The following is a 24,648-nucleotide window of genomic DNA, read 5'->3' on the forward strand; positions in this document are numbered from 1 at the left end:
ATGTATATTTCTTCCTCAATGGGAGCATGCAAATATGCAGTTTTAACATCCATTTGTTGGATAATGAGATCATTCTGGACTGCTATGTGCATCAGGATTCACACAGATGTCATGTTTGCTGTTGGTGCAAACGTCTCTTGGTAGTCCATTCCTTGTGTCTGGTTGTAACCTTTTGCTACAAACCTGGCTTTGAATATTTGTCCTTGTTCATTTTCTTTGAGGGCGTAGACCCATTTTCCTCCAATGGTATTTCTACCAGTAGGTAAAGTACTCAGTTCGAATGTGTCATTCTCTTTCAGAGAGTTGATTTCTTCTGCCATTGCCTGTTTCCACCTTGGTGCCTCTGGTGACATCAGCGCATCTTTATAGGTTTGGGGGATTCCACAGGTTGCTCTGTAACAATAATCAACACTTACAGAAGTTACATTAGCTAACTAACTCAGCAGTTAGATGTGTAATCCTCTAAATATTTAGGAGGTTTCCTTTCTCTGTTAGGATAGCGTTCAGTTTGGTTTTGCTCATCACCCTCATTTCTTTCTATGTCAGGGTTTGGTTCATTTGTGTTGGTTTCCTCTTCTCTAGGAGGTCTGTTCTCTGCTGCATTTTCATTTTGTTGTTCTGTACTTTCTTTTGAAAGCACTACATGCTCATAAGTCTGAATTTCTTTGTCATATTCATCAGTCTGTGTTTGTTGTTGTTGGGAGATTTTAAGTTTTATTCATTTTAAGCTTTATTCTTTTATTATACTTTACATGTATGTATATTTCACACAAGTATTAACAAACAATGTTTTCGTCTTTGTCACAAGCTGCATATGACTGTCTCAGTTGCTCAGGCTGAACAGGAAATGTGCAGCTACACCCACACCACAGAAGACTAAAGATAAATTAAGACATGAGCGAGCTTCTTGCAGAAGCCAGTTCCCCAATGCACACACATTCACCCCATGACCTATAGTTGTACTGATTGTACTGACACACGAACCTGAAAAGAGGAAACAGATGTTATTTTGTGAAACCTATAAATAAAGAAGCCATGCGGCGCTCAGGGTGAGACTCACTCAGTCAGAGCTCTCACCCGTGCACGTTAACTGTTTGATTACAGATCTTTGTCCGAGTGTTCTTTGTTCATCCAGATGATCTCAGATGTCCACCTTTGACATTTAATTATTCCTTCGAGCCGGATTGCTTATAGATATATACATTCTATATCATACAGCATTCCACGGAGACGCCCTCATCGGTTCCTGCCGTCGTGATCGCTTGCGCTGAAGTCTGTGCACAGCTCCCTTCCCGGAAGGGATAAAGTCCAGGGACGTGAATTCGGGTCCTGGCCAGCGTCTTATACAAGTCCACGGCACCGGGAATTGATGACGGCCAACCGGAAATCAGCCTAACATCTGAGGTGAATATTAACACTCACTGACATCTTGCGTAAGTCGAATTGTTCTGGACAACCACGGTTTCCGACCGTGCATTAACAGTTTAAATAGGACTGTAACACTCTCGGCTGAAATAGGCCTGGTAGAGATTACGCTAGAAGTCTACTGTTAAATAGGACCGTAACACTCTCGGCTGAAATAGGCCTGGTAGAGATTACGCTAGAGGTCTAAAATAGGTGGAAAGGTGGTGTCGTCCAGAACAACAAAACAGCGCGCATAATTGTTTTATATTCTGTTAGCGGAACAAGCCCTTTTTACGACACATTAAGGCGGTCGAGCTGTTCCACTGAATTGTTTGCTGTTGAGCTCCTAAGTGCTGACTGAGCAGAGAAACGGTTGTGCTTCATCACGTGAAACCGACAACCGCTTTCAAGATTAGCTTGAAAGTAGAAGGCTGTTGTCAGTATCCAGTTCTGCTCTTTGTGTCAGAGACGGACTCACAGATTCGCAGCACTAAAATAAACATTGCAGCATAATAACAATGGGTAATAAATCTGCAAAACTCACTGCTGACGAGCAGTGGTTAGAGAAAAACTGTCCCGGGGCCGGTCAAATCAGTGCGAATAGGTGGAGAAATAGGAAAAGATTAAACTGCCCCGCCTGGGAGGGAAAATGTAGCCCCTCCGCAGTCAAAAGCCTAAAAGACGTTTTACAAGCAGAATTAAAAGCTGAAATAAACCCAAAAAAGAAAACAAAAAGGCTCACAGAATGGCAGCACTTAAAAGCCTGGATGGCAGAAAACGATAAACGAACCGCAACACGTGAAGAGAAAAAGAAAAAGAAACAGAATCAGACCCTAGGAGAATCAAAAACATGCAATTCTACCCCACCCCCTTACGTGCCCACTCCAGGGCCATCTCAACCTACAACGCCAAGTAATCCTTTTACTAATGTTCAAAATCCTTATGCCCCAGGTCCTTACAGCTCATCTAGACGAGCATTAAACCTAATGAGCAAAAACTACCACAGAGAGGAGGAGGACTTAGGCAAAGACCCATCATATAGAGACATGGGGGATTCCCAGACCCTCCAGGCCCTTCAGGCCAATATCCAATGTTAGCGGTACCGAACCCTAGGTATGGTCAGATCACAGGACCTCCCACTGACCCAGATGACCCCACCACAGCCCCAACAGACCAACATCACGTGATTTACACCTATCGCCCATGGTCACATGAAGATAGAAAAAATGTGTTAAAAGATGTCCGCCCCCTAAATGAAGGCTACCAGCAGTGGCATGACGATGTAGAATCTATACGCCACAACTGGGGTCTGAATGGACATGAAATGCTACAAGTCTTCCAAGACCTACTTGGTCTGCGTTTTGCTAGGGTCAGAGGCACTTACACTGGCAATGATGCCAATGGAGCCCTCCATGCAGCTAACACTGATGGACTAACAAATGATTTAAACGGAGTATTTGATAGAATCCGCACTGAACTAGCCCCTAGACCCAATTATGGTAAAATAGGCGAGGTGAAGCAAAAGGAGGCGGAGACAGCATCTGACTTCCTAGATAGACTACGTCCCGTGTTCAGACAACACTCAGGACTAAATTATGAGGAAGGCCCAGACACCCCGTACCAACAGCAGCTAAAGAATGCATTTCTAAATGGCCTCCTGCCAAAGGTCAGGGCCCACGTAGATAAACACTGGGTAACTCAAAACACAGGTTCTCTACCTGATGCTTTACAGTATGCCGAACATGCAGTGAAGGTCCACAAGCAGAAAGAAAAGGGAGGAGTTTTTACTGTGGATCCTGAGACAGGATTCATTGCATTTTCTGGGGAACACAGAAGGTACAATGGAGGGCAGAACAAAGGAAAGTGGAAAGGGAAAGGAAAGTACAGAGGGAAAGAACGTAAGCCAGGCCAGAAAGACACAAGTTGCTACGTCTGTGGAAAGGAAGGGCACTTTGCCCGTGAGTGCAGACACAGGAAGAAAGATGACAGTGACAATGAAGATAATAGGCACAGCACGTGACTAGAACGTGGAGGAAATGAGAATAGTGAAGATGACACTGAAATATACAACATCCAGCAGTTACTTTTAGGCTCTGAACACAAGCCTACAGTACTAATTCACGTTAATGGCCAACCCATGACTATGCTCTGTGACACAGGAGCATGTAAAACTGTCTTGATGGAAAAACCACACAAAACGGAGTTTTCTAACGACACTCTCATAGTCAAATCAGCTTCTGGCCATATCAGTAAACAGCAGCTGACCAAACCACTACTCCTGTCACACCAGGACAGTGGCCGCAGCTGCAAAAATCAATGTATATATGATCCATCCTGTCCAGTTAACCTTTTAGGGAGAGATGCCCTAGAAAGACTAAAAATAGGAGTAGTGCCAGGCCCAGTAGGTATGCATGCAAAATTAATGCTGAGTACTGAACTAAACATGTCAGACTGTCAGACATATGTATGTGAGGGACCGACACAGCCACATTACTATTGGACTCTAGATCTGCCGTCACTAGAACCCATGCAACACATAGCCAGGAGGTACTTACCTGACACCTCACTAAAACAACCGTACACAGAGTACCATAACACACTGAGGTTTAAACAATCCCCAGGGCCCGACCCACACTATGACACACAAGTCCACAGACTAGGCCCACAAAAGTTAACTCTACAACATTTGTATGTCACCGCGAGTGGCAACTCAGTTTGCTCTGTAATACAACCTGACGCGGTGCAGCGTGTAAACAGAATGCCAAACCCACATGTGTCTGTAGCCCGTAATGACAGCACCGAGTGGAAAGACTTAGGACGCATTCTCGCCCAAGTTGAAAATGACAGATATGAGAAAACTGAAGACACGCATGAAGGTTGGCTGCAAGGCCGCAGAACAGGTTGTATGAGATACACATTGGGGTGGCCGCTCACCACCCAACCTGCTTCCCACATGACTGACAACACTGACCTACACGCAGTGGATAATGATGACAGCTGATATACACTCTCACTAGAGACATATCCAGAGTTACAAAAACTGCCCACATCACTGTGGTCAACCGGACCAACAGACGTAGGATTAATAAAAGGAGCAGATCCAGTTGTGGTAAAGCCCACCACAACCTACAGGCCGGTCAAACCACAATATCCCTTGTCCACAGAAGCAAAGGCAGGGATCAGACCAGTAATTGCTGACATGGAAAAAGCAGGCATTTTAGTGAGGACAGCAAAAGCAACCTGCAATACGCCAATTTTTCCAGTAAAAAAAGCTAACACCGGAAAATACCGTTTAGTCCATGACTTGCGAGCCATAAATGAGGTAACAGAACAAATCCCACCTGTAGTGGCAAACCCACACACAATACTAAATCAGGTGACGCCAAAAGAACAGTGGTTCTCAGTCATAGACTGTGCCGCAAGTTACGCCAGCCTTGGATATCAATACCGGGGAATAGTGACTGACTATAAGAAACCTCTCGAGATAGGACTACCAAGTGGCACATGTGACGAATGGTTCTGGGTTGACCTGAAAGAAAACCACAGGAATAAGGCTAGATCATTCCCAGTCTTTCTCGAAAACAATGGGAATTTGAGCCACACCCTATGCTTCTACCAACGGATTGGATCCACGCCAATAGGAAAAACCACCAACTGTGAAACAGTACAGATACATGGTCCTGGAGGATCAGTGAAGAACAACAACATCTCGAATGGCACCTATTGGGTGCAAGGAATGGCCTGGCTCTGTGGCCAACAAGCCTATTTTATCCTTCCTAGGAACTGGACGGGTCAGTGCGCTCCCATTTTCATATCTGACCACACTTTCAAGATAACTGTGGACGCCACGTCAACAACAACAAGGAAAAAACGAAGCACTCTAGACCTCAAAATGCATGATTCCCTGTGGGGTTCTGATGTCCCAGGGGAATTTAAACTTTGGACTGAAAAACAAAAGGTTGTTCACGCACTCTTCCCATGGGTGGGGGTAGGAAAACACGCTTTAAGAATAGAGACTCTGAATTATCGTTTTGGACTTTTTCTGAATGCTTCATGTAAAGTCGACGATGAACAGAATCAAGAAATTGATGCTCTGCGCATTGCAGTAATGCAACACAGGGTAGGATTGGACATGATCCTTGCTGAGAAAGGAGGACTATTATTTAACAACACATGTTGCACCTACATTCCAGACAATGTACACTCATCTAACATGACCACTGCTTTAAATGCTCTGAGGCAACTCAGGGATGCCCAACAACAAGACTATGTCACAAGCACTGATGATTGGTTGACATGGTTGCTGAGTGGTTCGTGGAAGTCCCTGCTGATTAAAGGACTTTTTGGTATTGGTTTTCTATTGATATTATTGTGTATTTTCGCAACCTGTATAATACCTTGCCTGAGGAGCATGGTGTCAAACATGGTCACAAAAGTTACCTCACAAACGGTAACTGGGCTTTTTTTATCCATGTATCATGACTATAACCCTGTTGATCAAACTGACGATGAAGAAGAAGAAGATGTAGTGTAATTTCTGATATTGAATGAAGCTGCAATTGAAAATGTTGTCACAAGAGATTGTATGCTGATGCTTATATGTATGAAATACACTTACAACAGGAGGGAATGTTGGGAGATTTTAAGTTTTATTCATTTTAAGCTTTATTCTTTTATTATACTTTACATGTATGTATATTTCACACAAGTATTAACAAACAATGTTTTCGTCTTTGTCACAAGCTGCATATGACTATCTCAGTTGCTCAGGCTGAACAGGAAATGTGCAGCTACACCCACACCACAGAAGACTAAAGATAAATTAAGACATGAGCGAGCTTCTTGCAGAAGCCAGTTCCCCAATGCACACACATTCACCCCATGACCTATAGTTGTACTGATTGTACTGACACACGAACCTGAAAAGAGGAAACAGATGTTATTTTGTGAAACCTATAAATAAAGAAGCCATGCGGCGGTCAGGGTGAGACTCACTCAGTCAGAGCTCTCACCCGTGCATGTTAACTGTTTGATTACAGATCTTTGTCCGAGTGTTCTTTGTTCATCCAGATGATCTCAGATGTCCACCTTTGACAGTTGTTCAACAGTGTTCTTCTTGATAAATCTCACGAGTCTGTGTTTTGACACTTTTCCTATGTGGGGGTTATAAACCAGGTATGCTGGGCTATTTTTTCTATAACTCACAAATATTCCTTTTTCACATCTGGGATCAAGTTTCTTGTGATCATGTGTGTATGCATAACAGTCTGACCCAAATATCCAAAGTTTTGAGAGAGCTGGTCTTTTCCCTGTTAACATCTGATATGGTGTACTTTTAGTCCTGTTACTGTAGCATCTGTTGCGGGCAAGTGCTGCATTTTGAATGGCATAAGGCCATAATTCTTTTGGCAGCCCTTTTTCTAGTAATAGACACCTCCCCATTTCAAAGAGAGTTCTCCATTGCCTCTCAGCTGTGCCATTCTGATGAGGAGAATATGGCGCAGATGTCTCATGCTTTATGCCCTTTTCCCTTAAAAGAGACTGGATCCATCACCTAGTGGGGGTGGGGGGTCATAGTTTGGTCCCGCCTTCACTGTTGTGATTGGTGTGGGGGTAGGGACAGGCTTAGGGCGTCGGGGGGTTCCCCGGAGGCATCTTCCTTGGGGGGCTCAACCCGGGGTAGCGGTCATGTCCGGTTGGGGGCTCTGTTGGCTCTCAGGTGACTGTTTCCTCGCGGCTGCATGCAGCGGGGCTAGGGGAGGGTCTGTGCTGACGGACGTGGGTTACTGACCTGGTAGCCTGGCTGCCCCTGGGTGGGTCCGGGATGGGCGTGAGGTTCTGGGGGCGCTCCGTCTCTGGGCTGGGGCCTGGGCCGGGCCTCGGGGGCTTGGGTCCTGGTTGGTGTGTTGCCGGGGTTGTGGGCGGGTGGGTGCATGGGGGCCCAGCCCTGGAGCAGGGTGCCGCCGGTGCGTCGAGCCACCTGGGGGGCTCTTCAACTGGTGGGGGAGATAGTCACATCTTGCAGGAGCTTTCCTCTCTTCAGGAACTCTCTCTGCAGGAGGGGGAGATACAGGAGAGGTGGAGGAAGATCTCAGCCTGGGCGTTTATTGTCTTATGTAGTCTGGAAGATGAGTGGATGGTGGGGTGGGTGCAGTTTTCTCTGTGGTGGGGTTGGGTGGACTGTCCCGGGCTCTGTGGGGCCGGGGGGCGCTGCCGCACTGGGCCCCGGTCTGGATGGGCCTGGGCCCCCTTTCCCTGGCGGGTCGCGGAGTGTGGGAGTGCCTACTGGGGTCAGCGGGGGAGCTGGCCCCAGGGAGGGGTTACCTGCCCCTCCCTTCCTTCCCTCCCCATCTCCAGCTGCCTCCCTCTTCCCGCTCCACCACAACCACCCACACATGCAGGGCATTGGAGTAGGGGTATGTCACCAGGGTGCAGAGGAGGCTACCCCCCCCCCCCCCCCCCCGTCCCCTTCTGGCTGCCTCTGCCTCAATTTTATCCCACAACTTAGACATTAACATTACTCACACTCTTATTACACATACATATAGGATCTTGGGGGTGGGCACGATACACGGAGTCCAAATTACCATCAGGGTGTACACCTCACCCCTGGCGTCATTGCCCACCTCTCAATTTTAAATACACTTAGACATTGAGGGCTATCAGGAGGGACTATGCGCTTACCTGCTGCTCCTTGGCAGGTAGCTCCATGCCCTCCTGGGTTTTAATTGCACCTTAGAACACACATGCATCAACACTACAATGAGCGGGTGGAGGGAGGTTTGGAGTCTTCTCCCACCCCCATTCTCTGCGGCCTGCTGGAGCGGGAGGGCTAGGAGGAGTTGGCCGTCCGACTGCGGTCTGGAGTGTGGGGCCTCCCTGCTGCTACGGAGTCGGGGTGGTCTGCCTCTCCCCACCGCAGGGAAAAGGGTAACACCACCTGGGTCTGGGTGCAGTTCCCCCCTCCAGGGGCAAGGGTACCTAGACCCGGTTTGTAGAGTACGCTTGGGGAGTGTGATCGTGTGTACAGCGTCTCTTTATGTCTGTCTCCACGTTGGTTGAGTGTGGAGTAAGTGCATATGAGAGCATGAGGGGGGGAATGGATGTTTGTGTCTGTGTGTGCCTGTATGTCTGTGTCTATATGTCAGGTTGGGTATCAGACGCCACCTCTCTGGGGATATCTCAGGCCCTCCAAGGTTTGGAGGCCTATCTCCACCCACCACCACTTCTGCTGCCGGTGGCGGACTCCCTCAGGTATCGGTGCGTTGGTGGTTCTTTGTGTCTGGGGGTGGGCGTCCAGGTACACACCGGCTCACTCCTTGGCGGCCGCTTATCGGGGCCTGGAGCCTGGGGCTCGCTCGGGCCACTTCGGAGGTGGGGTGCCCCCGGCCTCTCGGCCTGGGGCTCGGTCACTCAGGCACAGCTGGCTGCCGGCGGAGCTCACGGGCGCGTCACTGCAACTCCCCCTGGCTTCTGCTCCGCGGCTGCTGAGTGAACCCTCATCTGGGACTCTCCTCAGCTCTTACTGGGACAGTGGCGCGGCTGCCCCTCTGTTGGTCTTCCATGGTCTCTTGTGTTCTGGGGGCCTCTGGATGTCTGGAGTTTTGATCTCCTCCATACCTGCTTCATACCCTGGAGGACGGGGCTGTGGCTCCCAAAATAACTCCCTAGCAGATCGTTACATGGAGAAACCTTTGGAATACAAGCATGCTACTCCACACAGGTATGCACACAGGTGTACACAGGGGTATTCACAGACGTGGACTACAGCTTTCTTGGCTGCTGCCTCAAAGCACATTGTGCGCTGTCTATCTTGCATGCTGCACAATATCATTTATTATTTAGTATCTACTGATATCTACTGCTAGCTAGTTTATTGTGATGGTGCTGTTTTTTTTATTATGTTGCTCTTTGCTGTTTGCTTTCTCTTCTGTTTTTTTTCTCCATACAGGTGACCCAGGTGCTTTGTTTGTTTGTTTTTTTTGTTTTTTTTTGTTTGTTTTTTTCTTTCTTCCCCCCCTTCTCACCCTCTCTTCTCCCCTTTGGTTTTCTTTCTCTCCCTCTCTTTCTTTCATTCTTTCTCCCTGTCCTATCCCCCAGTCATGTCTGTCCCGTTTGTAGCAACCGAATATAAAATAAATTCATAATTATAATAAAGGTCAATCAAATGGACCAATATGGCAAGGCCATGATGATCCACTTGGTAAAATAAATCCGCTTGGCATCTCTCTTGGCCTTAAGACAACAATTCTGATGGCTAAAGATCCAAACGGGACACAAAAAAAAAAAAAAGAAAAAAAAAAGAGACTGGAAGGAACTGCTTGTGAACTCTGTGCCATTGTCTGATCTAATGCACTTAACACTGCCGTATGGTGCACAGTCAGCTAGAAACTTTACTGTGTCCTCTGTGGTGTCACTTTTCTGTTTTAAGAAGTAAACTGACACTGCCCTTGAAAAATCATTTGTGAATAATATAGCGTATTTATGACCACTTTGACCACTTTGTTCAATGGGGCCAGCTAGTTCAGTGTGCACCAACTGTAATGGCTCACTCGCTTTTAGGGTCGCATTGTCTGTCTCTGTTTTTAGTGAATTTCCCTTTTGTGCACACATTACAATCTAACATGCCACTGCCTGTGATTTTCATGCCATATACAGTGGCTTGCAAAAGTATTTGGTCCCCTTGAACTTTTCCACATTTTGTCCCATTACAGCCACAAACATGATTCCAAACATTTGTAAAAAATGTTTGGAATCATGTATGATTTTTGTTCCACTTCTGAAGTGTACACAACTTTGTATTGGTCTTTCACATGGAATTCCAATAAAATTGATTCATGTTTGTGGCTGTAATGTGACAAAATGTGGGAAAGTTCAAGGGGGCTGAATAATTTTGCAAGCCACTGTAGCTGTTGATATAATATGTACTCTATTATTAAATGAAAAGAACAACTTACACTACACTACTGAAAGCTTCTGTTGCTGTTTTTAAAGTTTCCATGTTACCAGGCTAAAGAGAGGGACTGAGCTGTCAACTGATCACCACCTGATGGTGAGTTGCATCAGGTAGCGAGGGAGGACCCTGGACAGACCTGGCACCCCTAAACGTACAGTGAGGGTGCGCTGGGAACGTGTAGCAGAGGCCCTGGTCTGCGAGATCTTCAACTCACTCCTCCGGCAGGGCTTCAACAGCATTCCGAGGGAGACTGGGGACACTGAGTCCGAATGGACCATGTTCAGCACCTCCATTGCCGAAGCCGCTGCACTGAGCTGCGGTCTCAAGGTAGTTGGTGCCTGTCGTGGTGGTAATCAAGCTGAAGAAGGATTCCTACTGGGCTTGTTTAGCCTATGGGACTCCGGAGGCAGCCAATAGGTACCAAGAGGCCAAGCGGAATACGGCGCGGGCGGTGGCTGAAGCAAAAACTCAGGTGTACTTCAGGAGGAGTTCGGAGAGGCCATGAAAAAAGAGTTTCGGACTGCCTCGAAGAGATTCTGGCAAACCGTCAGGCTACTCAGGAGGGGAAAGCGGTGTTCTACCAGCACTGTGTATAGTGCAGGTGGAGTGCTGCTGACTTCGACTGAGAAAATTGTTGGGCGGTGGAAGAAATACTTCGAGGACCTCCTCAATCCCACTGGCACGTCTTCCGTGGCGGAAGCAGAGTCTGGGGACGAAGGGGATGACACGCCAATCTCTAGGGGTGAGGTCACTGAGGCAGTTAAACAACTTCTTGGTGGCAGTGCCCCTGGGGTGGACGAGGTCCGCCCCGAGTTCCTGAAGGCTCTGGATGTTGTAGGGCTGTCTTGGTTGACACGTCTCTACAATGTTGCATGGAGATCAGGGGCAGTACCCCTGGACTGGCAGACCGGGTTGGTGGTCCCCATCTTTAAGAAAGGGGACCGGAGGGTGTGTTCCAACTACAGGAGAATCACACTCCTCAGCTTCCCTGGGAAAGTCTATGCCAGGGTGCTGGAGAGGAGAGTCCGTCTGTTAGTCGAACCTCGGATACAGGAGGAACAATGTGGTTTTCATCCTGGTCGTGGAACACAGGATCAGCTCTTTATCCTCTCGAGGATACTTGAAGGTGCATGGGAGTTTGCCCAACCAGTCTACATGTGTTTTGTGGACTTGGAGAAGGCAATGGACCGTGTCCCTCGGGGGGTCCTGGTGGGGGGTGTTCCGGGAGTATGGTCTGTCTGGCCCATTGCTATGGGCATTCAGTCCTTATACAACCGTTGCAAGAGCTTGGTCCACATAGCCGGTAATAAGTTGGCGGTGGGTGATGGGCTCCGCCAGGGCTGCCCTTTGTCACCAGTTCTGTTCAGAATTTTTATGGACAGAATTTCTGTAGCCAAGTGGCGGAAGGCTTTCACTTGGGTGGTCTCAGGATCTCATCTCTGCTTTTTGCAGATGATGTGGTTCTGTTGGCTTCATGGGTGATGACCTCCAGCTTGCCTTGGAATGGTTTGCAGTTGAGTGTGAAGCAGTGGGAATGAGAATCAGCACCTCCAAATCTGAGGCCATGGTCCTCAGTCGGAAAAGGGTGGAGTGCCCACTCCGGGTCAGGGACGAGTTCCTGCCCCAAGTGGAGGAGTTTAAGTATCTCGGGGGCTTGTTCATGAGTGATGGGAGAAGGGAGCGGGAGATTGACAGACGGACTGATGCAGCGGCCACAGCGATGCGGACGCTGTACCGGTCTGTTGTGCTAAAGAGAGAGCTGAGTGTAAAAGCGAAGCTCTCAATTTACCGGTCGATCTATGCCGCTACCCTCACCTTTGGTCACGAGCTGTGGGTAGTGACCGAAAGAACGAGATCACGAATACAATCGGCCATTCGGGAGGGGCTCAGAGTAGAGCCGCTGCTCCTCCACATCGAAAGGAGCCAGTTGAGGTGGTTCGGGCATCTGAAAAGGATAACTCCTGGGTGAAGTTTTCCGGGCATGTCCCACTGGGAGGAGACCCCGGGGCAGACCCAGGATACACTGGAGAGATTACAGCCTGGGAACGCCTTGGTGTTCCCCCGAACAAGCTGGAGGAGGTGGCTGGGGAGAGGGAGGTCTGGGCTTCTCTCCTTGGGCTGCTGCCCCGGATAAGCGGAAGAAAATGGATGGATGGATGGATGTTACCAGCCTGTAGAGGGCTCTGAAGATTTGAACAGTTTTAGATGGATTACACTCACAGTCTTACGTTAAAATCTGAAAGAACAGCATTACATATTTGATATTAACAGTAACTCTGGGCCTCTGTGGAGTGTGCAGAATTGCTGAATTATTCAAAAATACAGACTATTAGAGTAACAGGTGTGTTGCATCGCTAACTAGCTAGCAACAAGCCTCCAACACAGTGCGTATGCTAGCGGCTAATCTAGCAAACGAATTAACAGCAGAGTGATTTTAGATGTTGTAGAACTATAAGATGATAAGCTGTGTGTCTTTTTCATAACAGTGACATGGTTGTATTTACCTTAATTGAACGAGTTGTCAGTCACGTAAACCCATCAGCAAATAAACTGGAGCAGCCGGGCTATGTAAAAAGTGTAGGGGGGCGTGTTTGCGGTCACATTCAGAGAGTGTGTGGGCGGGAGCGTTACACAGTCGCTCCACCTCAAGTCACTACTGCGCAGACTCTGGCTCCAAAAATGCAAAATGGCAGCCTCCACAAGCGGGATATTTTGGCTTCATTTTTGCACAATGGGAGGAAGTGCTGTCGCATTATCCATGTTTTCTACAGTCACTGTAATGAAGCTAGAGTTCCACGCACATGTAAACACATCTCGTCTTTACTGCTTTAACTGTTAAATCGGAAGCCAATACTATGGTTGACAGGGTTTATTATGTGAAACAGCAGCTTGTTTAGTTTAAACAGCCTGCGTTAGGAGGCTAGCTTCATCCGTCTCCCTTCCCTGCGGTTGGAAGGGGCGTGTTTCATCTTTTTGCGTTCTCTTGCCTTGCATACATTCTTATCTTGAACTTAATCTGGAATTCATTGCAAAGTGTTTGTGTGGGATTTGAATGACAAGATTTAGTTTTTCAACAGAGTTAGTAAAAAACATGTCCAGTGTGATTAAAATTTTCACAGCAAACATCTGCTGAGCTGGAGAGGTACCTTTCATAGAGGTATGGATCTATTGCAGGGGTCGGCAACCTTTCTGATGATGAGTGCCATCTAAAATTTCCTCAGAAGTCAATGTGCCATATCAACCAACCGAGTGCAGATCAGCTATTTTGAAAAAAGAAGAAGCCCAAAACACTTTTTATCCATAACAAGAACACCATAACAGCAAAGGAACTATACAACAGAAAATGCAAATGCTATTTTTGTTCTCCTCACAAGAATGATAAGAAAAAATAAACGGCCAATATGGCATGTTTGTTAATACAGGGATACACATGTTAAAGTAATCTCTGGTCTCCCACTCAGAGACACAGGTCCCCGAGTGTCTAGCATTCAGACAGCTACGGGCCGCGCTGAGAACACTCTTCGTGTGAGAGAAAATCTGCTCACACAAATATGTAGAGCCAAATACTGTCCAAAATGCCTGTGCAATGTTCTTAAGACATTTAAACTCGTCAGGTAGTCGAGCTTTTCAGTTCAGTCAGCTGCATTTCGATGTCCTCTGTTTCCAGCCAGTTAAAGAGAGACAAATCCAGCAGCTCATTAAAACCTTCTTGTTTGATCAAAAAAGAGAACATCGGTCCATACATCTAAAAGTTCTGAAAATGCATAGTGAATTCTGTCTTGAGTCTTCAGATGTATCCATGTATTTCCGTGGTGCTGATACTGCGCTGAGCGGGCAGCTCCTGAAGCATTTGAAGTGTTGGAATGTAGACATTTCAACATTGCTTGAAAAAACTGCCAGCTAGCAACGTCCCTCTCACCGGTAGGCAAATTAATTTTTAGCAAATTACAAGTTAAATCTGGTAGTTGGGGTTGTTAGTCATTAAGAAGCGGCACAACTAATGTGTCTATGCGAGCTAATTTGTGATGCACACCATTTGCCCAGCCATTTATTTTTTTAATGCACCTTTTCAGATTAATTCACTGCGTGTCGTGCCATCAGTTAACCCTTTGCGTGCCAGCTGTGGCACAAGTGCCCAGGGTTGCCAACCCCTGATCTATTGCATAGGTTTCCTCAGATCAAGAAGCTGTCAATCAAAATCAATATAGCTTGTGAAAGTCTGTGCGAGACTCCTGTTCACTGCTGAACAGTTACAGCTTCACAGCAAGAACCTTGAGAGCAAACTGCTGCTGAAGCTTAACCATCATTTTACTGAGTGAAGAAATGGCGCATTTTTGCTAAATATGCAGAAATTGATGCACACCCATACAATTTATGGTAAAGTGAGCTGCCTTGTATGTACATATGTTGAAAATGCCTCATTCTAATGTTTTTTTCTAAGGCTGCTGTGCCATTTCAAGTAAAAGTGAATATAAAATATACAGCACATCTTGACACTGGAAATTGTTTGCACTGTTTATATATTTATATTGTTTACTGTAGTTATTGGTTAAAAAAGTGTTATGTTGTGAAAAACTGAAATCTGGAAATTCAAACTGTTGTGCCTTAATTTGTTAATGTTTTTACATATATTCTATTTGAAAATACTACAATTTGTATATTTATTTATTTTTGTTTGTATGATAGTGTGAAGAGAAAGTTGCTAGAAGGCAAAGAAACTCAGACTCAAGATATCTTTTACATGTGCACACATGGACGATCCCCCCTCATTGCCCCTTTCTATCCTGCAGCAACGTGTGCAGGACAGAAATGAGACAGAGGAAAGACCGCCCAGGGCATCCAAAATGTCCTTTATTTATACTTAAAGCAAGTTTCCACAGCAGTAGGAGTGGCATGTATGGAACTGATAATTTTCCTTAAAAGGAGAAAGAGACCGTTAAGCTTGCCTGTTGACAAAGGAAGTAGTATGTATAGAAATGCAGACATTCCATAAAAGGAGAGGCAGAGAGGGGGAGAGCCAGTCTGTCTGTTTAAAACCGGATGTCACCGCATTCCTCTTACACATATGGTTTCAATCTCTCTTCCTGTGTTGGCTCCAATTCACAACCTCTTCTTCCTTTAAATGAAGCTACAACATAATCACAAAACTAAAAATCTCTCATCATTCCCTCCTGTTGTCGCGAATTTAAAGAATATACATCAATGTGTTTCAGACACAGACCCTACATTGTGAGTGCTTTCGGTCTGGTCGTCATAAAATGTGTATCATTCAAACATAATCATTCATCACATTAGTTTCATACTCATCGTCTTCTCCTTCTTCCTCATCTGGCACAGTGACATATGCAACGAGAGATTAGGATATCATTCCTCTTACACAGGGAATAATACATGTAGTAAAGATACAAAACATGATAAGTATTAGGCAAATAAACATCAAAACCTTAAACATCAATGTTCTCCATGAGTCGCTCAATCGGTTACCTGTGCCTGTTGAACATTTCTAAGTAATTGTAGAGCATTTGTCATATTATCAGAATGCACATTGTCTGAAATATATGTACAAGAAGTTGTATTGAACAGAACACACAGACCGCCCTTTTCTGCCAAGATCATGTCCAGGGCGACTCGGTGTTGCATAACAGTCATTCTTATGGCATCAATTTCCTGATTTTGCTCGTTGTTGATGGTGGTCGATGCATTTAAAAACAGCCCAAAACGATAGTCCAATAGTCAGGGGGTCACTGTGGTTTAGGACAAATCCTGAATATTGATAATCTGGACTGGTAAAGCTTGCTGCGCATGTCACTTGAGTCATATTCATAGGTTTGCCATATAATATAGCATGCTGTGTTGTAATAGGCATGTGTGATCTGTATCAGGCGTTGTTCATCCAGGGATGGATGTGGTCCTGTGTCACTTCGACCAGGTGTGAATTGTCATATGTCCATGTCCTTCTATGCAAGTTGGCTTCTTGATCCATTAAGTGCATCAGAGTCCATGCTTTAAGCAGCAGGGACAAGGTGGTAAACAGAATAATCTTCATGATGACCAGACACACCGATTCACTCTGGTGAGTAGACTACAGGCAAGAAGTAGAAGGCAGGATATACCCAATCAGCCCTCCCTTCACCTGTAGATCACCAAAGAGTCGGGGTGGTGGTGTCTTTTAGGTTGTGCTGTCACTCACTTCCACCTTTTTGCAATGGCTCTGGTGGATCCAAAAGGGTCTCTCAGTGATTTTGCAAGCTGTTGGTGTCGTTAAGAGTACTTGGTATGGACCTTATCGCCTGGGTTTAATCTGCAAGAGACTTGAGGAGCGTCGCACAGCAGTTCAAAACAATATCCCTATTTTCTACTAAAGTTGTCTCTCTAACAGATTTATCTATTGGTTCACTTGTATCAATTCATGCATCTTTTCACTGAGGTCTGATTCAAACTATCTTACTACTGATTCTTTCTAAAAATAATTTCACATGTAACAATTTATATATGTGTGTTTTCTATTTTTTATTTACCTCTTTGTTGTGCTCCGGTGGACATCTCTAAACACCATCATGAGTTCAGGCTTCAATTTCAACCCAATTATACTCCTCTGGGCTTCACCTTCCCACTGGCCCCTGTACCCTTCTCAAAGTGTGCTTTGTTGTCTTAAATCTCCAGCAAACACAATCTGTTTCTTCTCCGTTTTTTTTCAGTATTTTCCTTTTAGATTAAGTCCCAGCCAGGCAAAATATCACATTCAGTGCCTTTAAACAGTTATGTCACACTGTTCTTACCAGCCTGCTGTTAATTCTTCAGGTTCACGATGTTCTTTTTTTTTTTTTTTTTTTTTGAAAGAAAGAGAGGGAGAGAAAGAAAACCAAAGGGGAGAAGAGAGGGTGAGAAGGGGGGGGAAGAAAGAAAAAAACAAAAAACAAAAAAACAAACAAAGCACCTGGGTCACCTGTATGGAGAAAAAAAACAGAAGAGAAAGCAAACAGCAAAGAGCAACATAATTAAAAAAAAAGCACCATCACAATAAACTAGCTAGCAGTAGATATCAGTAGATACTAAATAATAAACGATATTGTGCAGCACGCAAGATAGACAGTGCACAATGTGCTTTGAGGCAGCAGCCAAGAAAGCTGTAGTCCGCGTCTGTGAATACCCATGTGTACACCTGTGTGCATACCTGTGTGGATCAGCATGCTTGTATTCCAAAGGTTTCTCCATGTAATGATCTGCTAGGGAGTGTGGGGAGCCACAGCCCCGTCCTCCAGGGTATGAAGCAGGTATGGAGGAGATCAAAACTCCAGACATCCAGAGGCCCCCAGAACACAAGAGACCATGGAAGACCAACAGAGGGACAGCCGCGCCACTGTCCCAGTAAGAGCTGAGGAGAGTCCCAGATGAGGGTTCACTCAGCAGCCGCGGAGCAGAAGCCAGGGGGAGTTGCAGTGACTCGCCCGTGAGCTCCGCCGGCAGCCAGCTGTGCCTGAGTGACCGAAGTGACCGAAGTGGCCACTCCGAAGTGGCCCGAGCGAGCCCCAGGCTCCAGGCCCCGATAAGCGGCCGCCAAGGAATGAGCCGGTGTGTACCTGGACGCCCACCCCCAGACACAAAGAACCACCAACGCACCGATACCTGAGGGAGTCCGCCACTGGCAGGGGAAGTGGTGGTGGGTGGAGATAGGCCTCCAAACCTTGGAGGGCCTGAGATGTCCCCAGAGAGGTGGCGTCTGATACCCAACCTGACATATAGACACAGACATACAGGCACACACAGACACAAACATCCATTCCCCCCCTCATGCTCTCATATGCACTTACTCCACACTCAACCAACGTGGAGACAGACATAAAGAGACGCTGTACACACGATCACACTCCCCAAGCGTACTCTACAAACCGGGTCTAGGTACCCTTGTCCCTGGAGGGGGGAACTGCACCCAGACCCAGGTGGTGTTACCCTTTTCCCTGCGGTGGGGAGAGGCAGACCACCCCGACTCCGTAGCAGCAGGGAGGCCCCACACTCCAGACCGCAGTCGGACGGCCAACTCCTCCTAGCCCTCCCGCTCCAGCAGGCCGCAGAGAATGGGGGTGGGAGAAGACTCCAAACCTCCCTCCACCCGCTCATTGTAGTGTTGATGCATGTGTGTTCTAAGGTGCAATTAAAACCCAGGAGGGCATGGAGCTACCTGCCAAGGAGCAGCAGGTAAGCGCATAGTCCCTCCTGATAGCCCTCAATGTCTAAGTGTATTTAAAATTGAGAGGTGGGCAATGACGCCAGGGGTGAGGTGTACACCCTGATGGTAATTTGGACTCCGTGTATCGTGCCCACCCCCAAGATCCTATATGTATGTGCAATGAGAGTGTGAGTAATGTGAATGTCTAAGTTGTGGGATAAAATTGAGGCAGAGGCAGCCAGAAGGGGACAGAGGGGGTGTAGCCTCCTCCTCACCCTGGTGACATACCCCTACTCCAATGCCCTGCATGTGTGGGTGGTTGTGGTGGAGCGGGAAGAGGGAGGCAGCTGGAGATGGGGAGGGAAGGAAGGGAGGGGCAGGTAACCCCTCCCTGGGGCCAGCTCCCCCGCTGACCCCAGTAGGCACTCCCACACTCCGCGACCCGCCAGGGAAAGGGGGCCCAGGCCCATCCAGACCGGGGCCCAGTGCAGCAGCGCCTCCCGGCTCCACAGAGCCCGGGACAGTCCACCCAACCCCACCACAGAGAAAACTGCACCCACCCCACCATCCACTCATCTTCCAGACTACATAAGACAATAAACGCCCAGGCTGAGATCTTCCTCCACCTCTCCTGTATCTCCCCCTCCTGCAGAGAGAGTTCCTGAAGAGAGGAAAGCTCCTGCAAGATGTGACTATCTCCCCCACCAGTTGAAGAGCCCCCCAGGTGGCTCGACGCACCGGTGGCACCCTGCTCCAGGGCTGGGCCCCCATGCACCCACCCGCCCACAACCCCGGCAACACACCAACCAGGACCCAAGCCCCCGAGGCCCGGCCCGGGCCCCAGCCCAGAGACGGAGCGCCCCCAGAACCTCACGCCCATCCCGGACCCACCCAGGGGCAGCCAGGCTACCAGGTCAGTAACCCACGTCGGTCAGCACAGACCCTCCCCTAGCCCCGCTGCACGCAGCCGCGAGGAAACAGTCACCTGAGAGCCAACAGAGCCCCCAACCGGACATGACCGCTACCCCGGGTTGAGCCCCCCAAGGAAGATGCCTCCGGGGAACCCCCCGACGCCCTAAGCCTGTCCCTACCCCCACACCAATCACAACAGTGAAGGCGGGACCAAACTATGACCCCCCACCCCCACTAGGTGATGGAGCTGATAAAAGGAGCCCAGAGCAATTGATCTGATGTGGTGGCAGAGGCTGTATCAAGACTAATGTAATCTAATAGATAATTTCTATATTGGTTAGAATTAAGATTATTTTTATTTTTCCAGTTCATGAAGACTGTTTTCTTGGCTATGCATAGGGCAGTGAAAATCATATGGGCTATATTCTTTTCTGAAGTGACATTATCTAAGCTGCCCAACAAACACACTAAGGGGGAAGTTGGAATGTTACATTTCAGACACTTTGATAAGTCTTAACATATCTCGCGCCAAAACTTTTGCACTGGTGGACAGAACCAAAGAGCGTGGATGTAATTGTCTGGTGTATTGCCTTGACAGTGTGAGCAGTTGTTGGAAGATGTAAAGCCCATCTTGAACATCCGATGACCTGTATAGTGCACTCTATGTAGTATTTTGTATTGTATTAATTGCAGACTGGGATTTTTAATCAATTTAAAGGTTTTTAAGCATACCTGAGACCAGAAGTTTTGGTCTAAGCTGAATGATAAATCTGCTTCCCACTTTGCAATAGGAAGGGATATTGATTCATCTAATTTAGAAAGTGTTCTGTATATTTTAGATAATAATTTGGGGGATTTAAGAGTAAGGAAATGTGCCGCACTTGGTGGTGTTTGTAATTCAACTTGACTGAGGTTAAATTTCTTTTTTACTATGGATTTAATTTGTTGATATTCTAAAAATCTTTTCTTGTTGATCCCTGTGGCGGAGGCGTGGCCCCGGGCGCAGTTGCAGGGGAGGAGTGGGGCAGTAAGCTCAACGGGGCGGTGCGGGTGAAGCCGGTAAGAACAGCTGATGGAGATTGTGGACTGATGATGGTTTCCCTCCCCTGTGTTATAGTGAGACGGAGAGAGGCGGCGGGAAGGAAGAAAGAGACACACATCAGCTGGGATCGACAGCTGTCAGTCTGTGCGACAATATCAGCTGTGAAAGTGTAAATAAATGTGGAACTTGGCGATAAAGACCTGTGTGTACGTGTGCCTGTGCCTAGTATATTCCACAAGTGGTGCCGAAACCCAGGATACGGCCGACCGCGCCACCCGCCCAGCCTCTGCAGTTCTTGGCGCAGATGCTGGCGGAGATGGCGAAGAAGAGCCGGGATCAGGCGGCGGACCAGCGAGCCCACCTGGCCGCGCTGCAGGAGCAGACGGACCGGCAGACGCAAGTTCTGGAGCGGTTGGTCGGGGCCGCTGCCACGCCAAAGCCCCCACCACTGTCGGTGGCGGTGCCCCGGATGGGGGAGGGGGACGACCCCCAGGTCTTTCTGGAGACCTTCCGTGCCACGGCAGAGGCTTGCCAGTGGCAGCAGGAGGAGTGGGCTCCGCGGCTGCTCCCCCTGCTGTCTGGGGAGGCTCAAACAGCGGCCCTGAGTCTGCCTCCGGCTTCGAGGAGCTGCTTCCGGGATGTGAGCCGGGCGGTGGTGGACAGGCTGGGGCTCACCGCCGAAGATCATCGCCGGCGGTTCCGGGCCTGCCGGCTGGCCGCGACGGATCGACCGTTCGCCTGGGCCCGACAGCTGCGCGATGCAGCGGTGCGCTGGCTGCAGCCGGGATCGTCGGAGGGCGAGACGCTGCTGGTGGACAAGGTGGTGCTGGAGCAGTTCATGGAGGGGTTGCCGGCAGAGACGGTGAGATGGGTCCGGTGCCACCGGCCCACGAGTCTGGAGGCGGCGGTAACGTTGGCGGAGGACCACCTTGCCGCTAGAGCAGGGGAGCCCGGGGACGGCGGCCGGAGGCCGAGTAAACAGGCCCCGGTGCCGGCCCCGAGGCGCCGGGTGCCTGCGCCAGGGCAGGCAGAGCGGGCGCCGGCGCTGAGCCCCACTAACCCCTTTGCTACGTTTGTGCCGTCCCGGGGAGCCGAGTCGAGCAGTACCGCCCCTGAGCCACGGAGAGCAGCACAGACGCCGGGGCAGGAGTGCTGGAAGTCGGGCAACTGGGACACCTGAGGAGGGACTGTCCACTTATGGAAGTGGGGCAGGTGTTCCGCGTTGCCGGTGCCCCAGCGCCCTCTCCCGGTCCAGGAGGGACATACAGCATTCCGGTAAGGACTCGAGGGGGTATACGCCATGCGTTGGTGGACACGGGCTGCACGCAGACGCTCGTGCACCAAGGCTTGGTTCGCCCCGGGGCATTATTGGAGGCAGAATGGGTGGAGGTGAGGTGTGTTCATGGTGATCTGCACAGGTATCCCATAGTGCCGCTGCTGTTAAAGTATAAGGGCCATACGCATAGAGTAACGGCTGCGGTTAACCCACGCCTGTCGCACCCCCTGATTCTGGGCACAAATTGGCCGGGGTTTCATCGTCTGTTGGGGCAGTATGCGGGGGTGCGATCACGACTGGTAGCGGTGTGTAGCGTTTGCGCGGCATTCAGCGGTGACGCAGGGTCGTCCGACGCTGACTTCGGGGGGGAGGAGCCGGCGGGTCCTTCACGGGAGGCTCCGCCGGCTCCGGAGGTGTCCCCCATGGGTGATTTCCCACTGGAGCAGTCTCGTGACGACACCCTACGCTCAGCCTTTGACCAGGTGATGGCAATTGATGGTCACGTGGTGCGCCCTGAGGCCGTACAGACCTACCCGCGCTTTGTCTTATTAAAAGACAGATTGTATCGAGTGAGTTGTGACACTCAGACGGAGGAAACGCACGCCCAGTTGTTGGTGCCGCAGGGCCGCCGGGAAATGATTTTCCAGGCGGCTCACTATAACCCCATGGCAGGGCATATGGGCTACGAAAAAACTCTGGAGCAAATAACGGCCCGTTTCTATTGGCCGGGCATCCGAGCGGATGTGCGCCGCTGGTGCGCGTCCTGCCCGGACTGCTAACTTGTTAACCAGCCGGCCATACCAAAAGCGCCTTTGCGCCCACTCCCCCTCATAGAGGTCCCGTTTGAGTGCATTGGCATGGACCTCATCGGGCCGTTTCACCGGAGTGCACGCGGTTACCGCTTTGTATTAGTCCTGGTGGATTATGCAACACGGTACCCGGAAGCAGTCCCGCTGCGCACTATTTCTGCGAAAAGTGTGGCGCAGGCGCTGTTTCAGGTCATCTCCCGAGTCGGGATCCCGAAAGAGATACTGACTGACCAGGGCACATCGTTCATGTCTCGTACACTACGGGAACTGTACGAATTACTGGGCATTAAATCTATTCGGACCAGCGTTTACCACCCCCAGACGGATGGGCTGGTGGAGCGGCTGAATAAGACTTTGAAGTCCATGATTCGCAAGTTCATAAACGAGGATGAACGCAATTGGGACCGCTGGCTAGACCCTCTGTTGTTCGCAGTGCGGGAGGTGCCCCAGGCCTCCACGGGTTTTTCTCCCTTTGAACTGCTGTTCGGCAGGAAGCCGCGTGGGGTGCTCGACCTGATTAAAGAAAGCTGGGAGGATGGTCCGAGCCCCGCCAAAAATGAAATTCAGTACGTGTTGGACCTGAGAGCGAAACTCCACACTTTGGGGAGGTTGTCACGGGAGAATTTGCTCCAGGCCCAGCAGCGTCAGCAACGCCTGTACGACAGAGGGGCTAGGCTCAGGCAATTTTCACCGGGAGATAAAGTGCTTGTGTTACTCCCTTCTTCCAGCTCGAAATTGCTCGCCAAGTGGCAAGGGCCCTTCGTGGTCGCACGTCGACTATGAGGTCGCTCGGTCGGACAGGGGAGGGGCCGCGCAGATTTATCACCTCAACCTCCTGAAAGAGTGGAGGGAAGTCGGAACCGCTTCTCTGGTGAGCCTGGTGAAGGAGAGAGATGAGTTGGGGCCGGAGGTGCCAAATTCTATCATTCCCGCCTCCCTCCCTTGTGACGACCATCTCACACAGGCCCAGAGAGCGGATGTTGTCGCGTTGCAACAGCGTTTTGCAGACGTGTTCTCCCCCCTGCCCGGCCGGACGTCTCTCATTGAGCACCACTTCGTAACGCAGCCTGGCGTGACGGTGCGTTCACGGCCCTACAGGCTCCCTGAGCATAAACGGCAAATCGTTCAGAGAGAGTTGGCGGAAATGCTGAAAATGGGAGTAATAGAAGAGTCGCACAGCGCCTGGTGTAGCCCCATCGTTCTCGTAGTGAAGAAGGATGGGTCGATCCGGTTCTGTGTCGACTACCGCAGGGTGAACGAAGTATCACACTTTGATGCCTATCCCATGCCCCGGGTCGACGAGCTCCTGGACCGGCTGGGCACGGCCCGCTTTTTCACGACGCTGGATTTAACCAAGGGCTATTGGCAGATTCCCTTGTCTGCCGAGTCCAGGGAGAAAACGGCCTTCTCCACTCCGTACGGGTTGTACCAATTCGTTACACTTCCGTTCGGCCTGTTCGGGGCCCCTGCCACTTTCCAACGCCTCATGGACCGGGTGCTGCGTCCGCACGCTGCGTATGCTGCTGCCTACCTGGATGACGTGATCATCCACAGCGACACCTGGGCGGAGCATGTGCGGCGGGTGGCCGCGGTCCTGGAGTCCCTGAGGGGGGCGGGGCTCACGGCCAACCCGAAGAAGTGCGCGGTTGGACGGAGGGAGGTGCAGTATCTGGGGTACCACCTGGGGGGCGGGCAGGTGCGTCCACAGGTGGAGAAGACGGCGGCTATCACATCCTGCCTGCACCCCAGGACAAAAAAGGAGGTGAGACGGTTCTTGGGGCTGGCAGGTTACTATCGCTGTTTTGTGCCGGGGTTTGCGCAGCTGACCAGCCCCCTGACCGATCTCACTCGAAAGGGTGCCCCAGATCTGGTCCAGTGGACGGGGCCGTGCCAGGCGGCGTTTGTGCAGGTGAAAAAGGCTCTTTGTGGGGAGCCGCTGCTTCACACACCTAACTTTTCCCTCCCTTTTGTTCTGCAGACCGACGCCTCGGACAGAGGGCTGGGAGCCGTTTTGTCCCAGCAGGTGAGGGGGTCTGACCGTCCTGTCCTTTACATCAGTCGGAAGCTGGCGGAGCGCGAAAG

General features: G+C 49.5%; 2 protein-coding genes across 2 annotated transcripts in view; both read left to right on the top strand.

Moving 5' to 3' along the window:
* Nucleotides 1-1,355, top strand: part of LOC308392339 (thialysine N-epsilon-acetyltransferase-like) — a 32,405-nt gene extending 31,050 nt beyond the window's left edge. The window contains exon 7 of the mRNA XM_080875315.1: nucleotides 1,219-1,355. The gene's annotated coding sequence lies outside the window, so the exon portion shown is untranslated. The remainder of the gene's footprint in view (nucleotides 1-1,218) is intronic.
* Nucleotides 1,288-24,648, top strand: LOC308392326 (uncharacterized protein). The gene is made up of 3 exons (XM_080875305.1): nucleotides 1,288-1,404; nucleotides 20,557-21,756; nucleotides 24,545-24,648. The coding sequence occupies exon 2, from the start codon at nucleotides 20,786-20,788 to the stop codon at nucleotides 21,659-21,661; it is 876 nt and encodes a 291-aa protein (XP_080731431.1). The 5' UTR covers nucleotides 1,288-1,404; nucleotides 20,557-20,785; the 3' UTR covers nucleotides 21,662-21,756; nucleotides 24,545-24,648.

Source organism: Rhamphochromis sp. 'chilingali' (assembly GCF_963969265.1).
Source record: "Rhamphochromis sp. 'chilingali' genome assembly, chromosome: 1".
Classification (NCBI taxonomy): domain Eukaryota; kingdom Metazoa; phylum Chordata; class Actinopteri; order Cichliformes; family Cichlidae; genus Rhamphochromis; species Rhamphochromis sp. 'chilingali'.

Bases quoted from the DNA above. Each gene is read 5' to 3' on its own strand.
- LOC308392326 (XM_080875305.1), top strand. From the start codon at position 20,786: ATGCTGGCGGAGATGGCGAAGAAGAGCCGGGATCAGGCGGCGGACCAG.